Source organism: Arvicanthis niloticus, chromosome 2 (assembly GCF_011762505.2).
Source record: "Arvicanthis niloticus isolate mArvNil1 chromosome 2, mArvNil1.pat.X, whole genome shotgun sequence".
Lineage (NCBI taxonomy): Eukaryota > Metazoa > Chordata > Mammalia > Rodentia > Muridae > Arvicanthis > Arvicanthis niloticus.
The window spans coordinates 93,608,747-93,619,175 of record NC_047659.1 but is presented as its reverse complement, the minus strand read 5'-3'; the positions used below and the strand labels follow the sequence as shown (position 1 = coordinate 93,619,175).

General features: G+C 48.3%; 1 protein-coding gene across 2 annotated transcripts in view; it reads right to left on the bottom strand.

Moving 5' to 3' along the window:
• Positions 1-6,874: 6,874 nt before the first annotated feature.
• Positions 6,875-10,429, bottom strand: part of Sord (sorbitol dehydrogenase) — a 32,246-nt gene continuing 28,691 nt past the window's right edge. For both annotated transcript variants that reach the window (XM_034496634.2, XM_076929642.1), the window contains exons 8-9: positions 8,914-9,035; positions 6,875-8,143 (exon numbers count right to left, since the gene is read on the bottom strand). In XM_034496634.2, the coding sequence (XP_034352525.1) occupies positions 7,978-8,143; positions 8,914-9,035 (288 nt within the window). In that variant the 3' untranslated portion in view covers positions 6,875-7,977. The remainder of the gene's footprint in view (positions 8,144-8,913; positions 9,036-10,429) is intronic.

The window sequence follows — 10,429 nt, the reverse complement described above, 5'->3', positions numbered from 1 at the left end:
CCTGCCATGTGCTGGGATTTACAGGCATGTACCTCTGTACTCAGCCTAATTATTTAATCTCCCCGTGTCTCTATTTTCCCAGCTATAAAATGAGGTAATTTACTAACCTGATTAAATGACAGTGACAGTTAAGTGAATGAACACATCTATCATCCTCCAAATGTCTGGCCCATCACAGCCCCCTGCAGGTATCTCTTACCTCAGTGGTTCTAAAACGTCCTAATGCTGTGACCTTTAACATAGTTGCTCCTGTCCTGGTGATTCCAACCATAAAATTATTTTTGTTGCTACTTCTTAACTACAATTTTGCTACTGTTATGAATCATAATGTAACTATCCAATAATATGCAGGATAGCTAATATATGACCCCTGTGAAAGGGTCATTGGACCCCCAGGGGGTCATGATGCACAGGTTGAGAACTGCTGGCTATCTCAGAACTCCTTTTTTTCCCACACAGCAGAGAAAAAAGAGCGTGCTCTTCTCTGTTCCAGTATTGTTTGGGGTACCCACAATTTCCCTTAAGACAAAAGAGGCTAGAGGAATCAGCTGGGCCCAGTTGCTGTCTTCTCAGGCAGATCCCCTATCTTGCTTGAACCACAGTGTCTTTGGTGGGATTCTGGAGTTGGTGGCTCTAGTCCAGGTGAGGTCTCCTCTTGTTATGTGACAGTAGTCTCTGCACCTGACCCTCCTGGGTTTCAGAACTTCAATTCTCATCGCCGTGAGTCACTAGACACTTAGCCTATCTCCTTAAGGAAGTCCAGCCATTCTGGAGTCATCTCAGGCCAAGAGGTGAGAGTTAGGACTCTCTCTTATCAGGCTACAGATGTCTCCTGGGTGTGTTCTGTGTGACAGGTGCTATGATAATCTGTAAGGATGCCTTCACAGTGTAGAATGAGACCTGGCCATGACCTTTAGAAGTGCCTGTCTAAAGAGGACCAGCCCCTTAGGCCACCTGGGTCTATCTAGGGGCTTCTTTGAGGGGTAGATGGACAGAACAGGGAAGGAGGGTAAGAGGAAATCTCTGGGTTTCTCTCCTCCACACTTCCTGGCCTCCACATCCAGTGAGACCTCTCTTGCTTGAGCATATTGTTTATAAGAGAGCGGAGAATGCTGCGTCATTCTAGCCAGGCCTTTCCCACCACCTTGGGGTAGGTCTCATATGTCTTCAAGTACTTTGGCAGAGTCAGAGGCTCAGAGCTGGAAGAAAGACAAAGCTTGAGGGTTCGTTCATCCTGCTTCTTTAACAGGCAAGGAGATAAATCTTGGTGAGACAAGGTGAGAACACGGACAGACACTCAGTAAACACCATCATAGTGACAGGCTAAGAATTTCAAAATGACTTCATCTGACCCCATGATAACCCCAAAGTAGGTATTACTTTCCTACTTAAAGAGACCTGAGGCTGGGAGAAGTCAAAAGAGTACTGTCACTGAGCTTGTACCCGTCTAGTTAGTACTCTGTGGAGCCCAGGCCATTCAGGTGTCTGCCAGTCTCCTCCTTTGTCACCTCTTTCACCGACGTGGCAGCTTTTCCTGGACTCTGACTCAGCCCACTATAATGCAGAAGTGGGGTGACAGACTTTGCCAGCTAACCTCCCCAGTAATGCCAGTCTCCCCCTTGGGAGCATCACTCCCTCTGTAGACACATTCTAGAACGAGGGCAGCAACTGTAGGAGCAATGGCTTCCTCGGGTCCTAGTTTACTGAGTATGGCAGGATGAGGGACTTTAGCACAGGGAAGCCAACGTGGTGTCAGTTCAGAGAGGCTCTGGCTGGAACCCACTGGTCTCTGCTTTGTGCTGGGAGTCTGACTGACTCTCTGACCTGCAACTGCTGAGTCATTGTCTTCACTCTGCCCGGGATTAACAACTTCTTATCTGAGTTTTCCTCCCTCCCTCTCTCTCAGATCATATGTTGACCTCTTGATTTGCTGATAATAGTTTTCTGATTAAGTTCCTGAGAATCAATAACTCTTTTTTTTTACTACGTTTTGCACTTGTGTACGTGTGTGTGTGTGTGTGTGTGTGTGTGTACGTGTGTGTGTGTGTGTGTGTGTGTGTGTGTCTATCCATGGAGAGCAGAGGACAACCTGAAGGAGTATGTTTTCTCTTCCTCCACCAAGTGCTTCCTAGGGATTGAACTCAGGTTACAAAACTTGGTGGTGGGCGTCTCTACCCACTGAGCTGTTTTGCCAGGCCTAAGAGGATCAATAACTCTTGATGACTTTGAGGCCAGTAGCCCTGTCCCAAACCACATGGAATGTGACAAGGAATATGCTTCCCTTTGGTGTTCATAGAAGTAGATAGCACTTGAAGTGTATCCTGTGAAGCCAGATAAGCACAGCCTTCAACACACACACAGCAGGAGGATGAAGAGCAGCGTGGCTGTTCTATTCAAGTTACTCAGAAATCTCCTTAAAAGTCTTAGGTTGTCAACTGTTTTGGAATTCCAATAATCCAAGATCAGTATCTTTTTTATTGGATATTTTCTTTATTTACATTTCAAATGTTATCCCCTTTCCAAGTCTCCCCTCCAGAAGCCCCCTATCCCATTCCCCTTCCCCCTGACTCTTTGAGGGTGCTCCCCCACCCACTCCCATCTTCCTGTCCTGGCATTCCCTTACACTGGAGCATCAAACCCCCTCAGGCCCAAGGGCCACTCCTCTCACTGATGTACAACAAGGCCATTCTCTGCCACATATGCGGCCAGAGCCTTGGGTCCCTCCATGTGTACTCTTTGGTTGGTGGTCCAGTCCCCAGGAGCTCCAGGGGTCTGGCCAGTTGACACTGTTGCTCCCCTCATGGGGCTGCAAACCCCCTCAGCTCCTTCAGTCCCTTCTCCAACTCCTCCATCGGGGACTCTGCACTCAGTCCAATGATTGGCTGCAAGTATCTGCCTCTGTATTTGTCAGGCTCTGCCAGACCCTCTCAGGAGACAGCCATATCAGGCTCCTGCCAGCAAGTACTTCCCAGCATCCTCAATAGCATCCAGGTCTGATGATTGTATATAGGATGGATCCCCAGGTGGGGCAGTCTAATACCCAATCCTGTTAAGTCCACAGCACACAAAGTTATGCCTACTAAAGAGAGGCCAGCATGGTGAAGGGACATTTTACATGTATGATCCCTTCTTCCCAGTGACTTAGTAAGGTTTGGTAAAGTACTCTGTCTTGCCAATGAAGGCATGGGGTGTGGGGAAGTTTCTGGTACAGGTTCACTGATGGTGGTCCAAGGCCCGACAGTGACTGAGGTACTTTCCCTATAATCCCACACTGGCCCTTTCAGGGCTGTTGTCATATTCCTGGCAGAGCTGGGAGAGATGACTGCTACTAACAATGTGGAAACGCAGGCCTGGAGACATGGTGACATGTTCAAGTTTTGAATGGTAGAGAATCAAGCCTCCATTTTCCAAAGATGATCTGAAACCAGTTAGTCAGTGGTCTGATGACCCCACCCTCAGCAGTAACCTCATGAACCCACCCTCATCAATGACCCCATGACCCCACCCTAAGCAATGACCCCTATGACTCCACCCTCAACAGTGACCCCATGACCCTACTCTCAGCAGTGACTCTACCCTCAACAGTGACCCTAGGACCCCACCCTCAGCAGTGACCTCATGACTCCACTCTCAGCAGTGGCCTCATGATCCTACCCTCAGCAGTCCCCAAAGGTTTTCTAAGGCACAAGTCCTCTCACATTGTTCATAACCTGGAGCTCCAAAGATTTTCTTAGTTTCCCCAGGCTGCAGAGATTGCTTAACTGATAAAAATCCTTGTCATGTAAACATAAGGACATGGGTTCAATATCTAGCATACACATAGACAGCTGAATAGAGCAGTGAGGCTTTGAAATCCCAAGGCTGGGGATGGGAAGAGGGGCAGATACCTGGCATTTGCTGACTAGCAGCCTAGTAAAACCAGTGAGCTTCAGATGGTGTCTCAAGAAGGCAGAGAGTGACCTTCCCAGAATTGTGGAGAGGCCCACAGATGAGGCCCTGGGTACCAAAAGGCCACTGGATCGGTAGCTTATGGTCCAGGAAGCATAAGCCTTGAGGATTAGGCAGGACCCATAAGATTTCAGTACCACCCATAGAAGCCTGGGCTGCCTGACCATGATTGGTTACTTCCACCATGCCTCAGTGATACTAGACCCACTATCCCCAAAGGCCCATCTTCTTCCCATAGTTCCCTCCTCACAATGAGCAGATTGATTTACCCTTACCCTTGCCAGGTTGCGCCTCTGCCTTCAGTCTTATGTGGAACACTGGAAGACCACAACAGGACAGTAATGAACCCAAGCTGTCTGCACTCATCTCTGGGCTTTTGCAGAGCCCTTAGGATCATACTGCAAGCCTGAGGCCAAGACACAAAACCGACTGATATCCACAAAGCAGGTATCTCCATGTGATACCCCCTTCCCCACCAACCTGGGCCTCTTCTCTCCCTCCCTCAAGCCACCCCTTCAGTCACAGGACTTGAACTGAGAAGGCCCCTTATAGTTAGTCCTGACGGATAGTTCCCATGGGGTCTTCCTCCCCAGCTACAATGTATCAGTGCATGAAACCTCAAGATTGTCCACAATGACCCTTTAGACATCAGAGGAGGAAATGAAGGTGACTTGGTGTCATAGTGAGTTAGTGGCTGGCCCAGGATTTGGACATCCCGATCATCCCTGCAATGAATCCTCTGTGAGTTGCTACACTGCCTCTCAGAGGCCATGTGGGTCCAGGAAACAAACACCTCTCCAGGTTGGAGGATACACTGAGAAATCCCACAGTGGCAACGCCAACTATGCCCTTGCCACTATCAGACAGCAGGGGGGCAGGGAAAGAACATCCAGAGTCTGACCCAGCTAGGGCTTTTAAAGCCGAGGGTGAGGTGCAGAGGCTTTGGACAGGGATGGTGTGGGGGCTGGGCAACACAAATGTGGCGTTCACTAGTGTCTGGAAAGCATATCCCATCAGCCACATTGTAGCAAGCAGCTCTATTTGCAGACCCTTCCCCACCACTCTCTTAGCCCTTGAATTTGGCACACGGAGAGAAACTGTCTGCCACCAGGGGTGGAGCCCTTGACTGGGCCTCGCCCTTGACTGGGCCTCGTCATCTGCCTGGTGGAGGGGACAGAGAAGTCAGAGAACTGTCTGCCACCAGAGGTGTAGACCTGAACTCAACATCTAGCCTCTGTCCTAGCTGGCTGCCTGAGCACTGCCTCCCTGTCTTGGTTTCTGAACTTTGAGCTTAGGCTGACATCATGAGCAGGGACAGTTCTGAGGAAAAGGCAAATAGTCAAACATATCCTGTATGTTTCCCCTTCTCTTGACCTATGGCTTCACTACCGGTACGCCTCTTTTATGCAAAACAGCAGGCAAGGCTGTGCTACGAGGGAGAGACTGGGAGGAGCTAGACAGAAAATCCAGAAGCAACACTACATCTAGCTGTGGCCAAGATGGAGCTGCTGGGACCAACATACCAGCCTCCTCAGGGGTCCTAGAGGCTGCCTTCCCCTCCTTCCTTGTCACCTTCAGGGTCCTCTTCTCAGCTCTCCACCCTTAGCCGTACCTACCTCAGCCCGGTGCTGGGAGTGCCAACTGGGTGGGGTCCTCCATGTTGACTGAACGTAGGCCCTACCTGGTGAGAACATACAGAGGCCGCCAGGGCTTCTGATGCTGGGGAGCTCCGGGGGAATTCATATTCTTGGTTCCGGGACTGATTCACCAAGTCAGTCAACACTGAGTACTGTATGGAGGTGGAGGGAAGGAATTCCCATCTTCCTGCAGTCCCTTCTATCTGGGTAAAGTTAGGCAACTCAGCAATAATTCACTATGCTGGTGGCACACTGAACAGCCCACCCCAGCCATTTTGGTCCTGGGATGCATAAAAAGCCATAGTGTTAAAGCTAAACAGGAACATAGGAAGAATCTGCTGAGTTATTTAGGGCTTTTTTGCTAAAACACACTCCTACTATGTACACTTGCCTGGCCTCAAATATGATCCCCCTACCTCAGCTCTTTAAGTACTGGAACTACAGGCAAATACCACCATGTCATCTCTTAACTATGTCTGGCCAGTCCACCCACTCTTCATAGCTTTATAGGCCTCAAAAACCCCAACTCAAAAAGCCAGAAAATGGAGATGCCAGGACCAGCTTAGGAGATCCACCACAAGCACAATCTTAGGCAGTGACATGTGTTCATGGCTACCTTTTCTTATGGCTCCTTTCTTGGGGACACAACCAGAAAACAAAAGTTTATTTGGAAGTTTAACAGAGAAGTCTGCCCCACCTGAGGCATCTCTGAGAAGTCTTCCAAGGTGAGGGGCCTTTCTCATTCCTGCTAGAGCAGTGGTGCTCAGCCTTCCTCATGCTGCAATCCTTTATTAAGGTTCCTCATGTGGTGGCCCCCAATCATAAAGTTATTTTGTTGCTACTTCATAACTAATTTTTCTGTTATGAGTAATAATGTAATAAATATCTGGTATGCAGGATATACAATGGGAAACTCTCAGAGGGGTTACAATCCAAAGGTTGAGAACTAGAGGAACAAGTATCTCCATGCTGGAGGCAGTCCTTAAAGAAGGCAAGTGGTAAGTCTGGTGTAACTAACTTAGGACTGAGAAGGAAGAGCAAGTGTCTACTGAAATCTCATGAGCCTGCCTCCTGCAGAGAACCAGAGAAAAGCACTGTGCTAACTTTGCCTGAGTCAGTTTCTCCACTTGTAAGATTTACTCATGCACTTGCCACGTTTGTTTCTAGTAGCTTTTAGTATTATATTTAGTATGGAAAATATGTCCTCTGCTTAAAACTTTGTTATTCTTCTTTGTGTGAAACAGGCAACCTAAGTCTACTCCTTAAACAAGCACAAACCACAGATGAAGTCCGACACCAGCGACAGAGTTTATTATGTGAAGCAGTTTGAGAAAGCTCAGGTTTGGCCCTCATCTTCTCCAGCAGAGATCACTTTTCTTCACGTCCCCTACTTGTAGGTGAAGAGGAGGGTTACAGACTGCAGCCGGAGGCACGTCAGTTACTATGTACTTCCTGATTATCTTACGATCTCAAAGGGTGTGATTTGGACCCAAATCTTATAAAGAAAAGCCCTATGATGAAATTACACTGTGTGATACCCTCCCAACAGATATCACCAACCTTACCCAGCTGAGAAGGGGAGCATCTTCCGAGAGCCATAGCTGAGTGGAATGGGATAATAATTGCCTGTGAGTGAGCCTGGGAGAGGAGTCTCATCCTGTGAGTGGGAAACGCAAGCCCTCCTGTGGCCCTCTTGTATGAGTTAGGGGACTAACAACGGGTACTGCTCCTGATCATGAATGAGCAGTGTCGGGAAGGTGGGCCTCCACTTTGCAAATGTAACGACAGAATTCTTAGGAGCTGAGGCACAGGTGGTCTTCGGGCAGAGCTGAGTGCCCTTATTCTTTCCACATCTGGGGATGTAAGCTAGTGTACCTCATCTGAGATTTGTCTTATTCTTATGATCAGTTCCTTGACTGGATCCAGAAGGCAAGTTCCATTTCTTACTCTCCTCAAATAAATGACACTTAGCTCAAGAAACACTGTTCTCTGAACAGCTGACTGAAACTTCAGCCCCGGGGCCACTTCCAAGTTAATAAAGCCGTTTCTTCCTAAGTCAACCCCACGTCCTGGCAGCCACAGTGGAACATGGACAAGAGCATGCTTTGCCTCCTCACCCAAAGAAGGTACTAGAGAAAGAACATTCCCAGGACCTGTCTGCCAGACTCTTTGTGTTAGACTCTCCTCAGTGTAAGCATCTCACTCTGGCTGCAAGGTCCCCCAAGGTGTCCCTACTTCTGTCTTTAAGGCACACCAACTCCTCTAAGGCTCTTGGCTTGCAGTTTTATTATTTTAACATTCAAAAGAAAGTTCTGCATTAATGGCCCCCACTTCTAGCCGTTTAGCCCTTAGATGCTGAGAGAGTGGGCTGAGAGCATAGATCAATTCACATTTAGGGGTTCTGGTCACTGGGGTCACACTTGATCATAACTTTCAGCCCCACTCCCTTTTTGGCTGTTTCAAAGGCTTCTACAGCCTTCTCCAGAGGAAATCTATGGGTAACTAAGGGTTTAACATTCAAAGTCTTCGATGCAAGCATGGCAATCGCCATCGGCCACCTGTAAGAGATCACAGGCATTCCATTAACCTTCAGGAAGAGTCAGGTCTCCTCCCACCACCCAAAGTACTAAGTTCAAAAACTGCTCAACCATATTTATTTCTAGTTTAGTGCTTCTGTAAGGTCACCTTTAGAGTGACAGAGCCTTGTTGGCTGCAATCTGCTGGTACAGAGACTATTTTCAGTCACCCCATCCATGTTTCTAACTCCTCTTCTCGTGACAGACACGTGCCATAAAGCCTAGAAGTTCTTTTTCATGGATGCCTAAGTTATACTATGGATGCCAATACAAAAACCACAAGTAAAGCATCAGGGAAATAGTGGGACAGGTCCAAGATAATCCATTTGCACCAATTAGCAGCCCAGCCTGGCAGACTAGAATGTAAAGTGGGTGCTCTGCTGAGGGCATGGAGCTTTAAGCTGGGAATAGCATCACTGGGAAGTATGCTCCAGAAAGTGCATCCTTACTGCACACACTGGGGAGCAGTAGAGTATGTGTGAGGTGGGAGAGAAGCGACTCTCCCCAAGACTGATTCCTTATTTGCATTAAATGGGGAGAACAAGTCTTTAGGAAATGAAGAGGAGGAAGGCCTCAGTGATGAAGATCCAAGTCTATCCCTGTCTATTCCTCCCTCTGAGGAAGAAGTACATGCTCTCTCCTAACAGCCCTATGTGGTCAGGGAATAGCCCTCATGAGTAAACATGAACAGAGGCTACATGGGACCTGTCTTGGGCATGCTGGCCACCTTCGATCACCCTAAGCATACTCACGTGTTGCAGTATCGAAACACGCCTTTGATGTCCACCTCCCGCACAGCTGCGTGCACTAGGGGCAATTTGATCATCTCAGAGCCCATCCCCACAATCACCAAGGTCCCACCAGAGTGAGTGGCCTAAGGAAGGAATAAAAACAGAAAAACAGGATATATAGACGGTCCAGACAAGACCAGTATAACAAGTGGTTCCTGTTACACTGCCAAACTACTCTTCAGCACACCACCCAAACCCAACAGAGCAGCAGGCAAAAACCATCTTTTGAAGATCCAGCAATGTAAGGGTGGCAGATGGAGAAGAGACATTAGGAACAGTCAGTTATTGGGTGGGCACAGTGCCACACTCAGCACCAAGGAGGCTGATGCACGGGGCTGCCGAGAGTTCAAGACAAGTGTGGGCTATAGAGTGAGGGCCAAGACAGTCAGGGCTACATAATTGAGACCCCCCACATCTCAAAAAATAAAATGAAAATAGGGAGCCACACTCTGAGTTCAGCAGTAGGGAGAAAACTGCGGCCATCACACAAAGCAGGCGACTGAATTCTGTGGCTCAACAGTGTCATCCACATCACCACACAAACAGGCTGGGGAATCTGTGGTTTGAAAACAGCTTCACCCATGAAGCCTAACAAGAACCATTTTGTCTTTTACCTCAAAAGCATTGGGCATAATGAATTTTTGTCTTCCCTAAATATTTATCTGGAAATCCAGCATCTGCTAACATCATGAAATTAGACTCCAGTGAATCACTCCCTCCCGGAAGCGTGTTGGAGGAAGGAGAATACCTCCATGTATGCCCTGTAAGAAGAACAGTGCTGGCCCCGCCCCACGGCATGCTGTGGTCCCTGCCACAGGAAAACCGACAAGCTGATCAGACACGTGACCATTTTGAGAATTACCAAAGGAAAAAAAAAAGCTACAAGAATGTGCACGGCCAGCCCTTCTGATGGAGTCTTAAGAAATGCCAGGGCAGGGGCCTGCAGTGCCCAGATGAGAGGTGGCACTCCAGGCTGCTGGCATCAAGACTCTGAGCAGCACAACCCTGAATGCAGTTCCTCAGATAGCAGCTCATGAGCAACAGCCACAGTGTTTGGCACTCGGGTGCACTCAACATTTAACCACAGTGTTTGGCACTCGGGTGGGTGCACTCAACATTTAACCACAGTGTTTGGCACTCAGGTGCACTCAACATTTAACCACAGTGTTTGGCACTCGGGTGCACTCAACATCTGGCTGTTTTCTGTTTTCATTGAAGTGCAGAAATCTTTACAAACCACTCAGGAATATGTGTGAAATGGAAAAAAATATTGCTGTCCCTGCTCGAGAGCGGTGAGAGGTCAAAGCTGTGAGCTGAGTCACAGAAAACTCTTGATTGACTTTTCCAGGAAAATGGTTTCCCCACTTGGGAACTGCCCTCATTGACAATGAGGAAGAACCTGCTGGCTAGTCCCAGTAGCAAGGGTCAGCAGTATGCTAGCCACAGGCCAATGAATGCTCAAACTGCCAGCCCACTG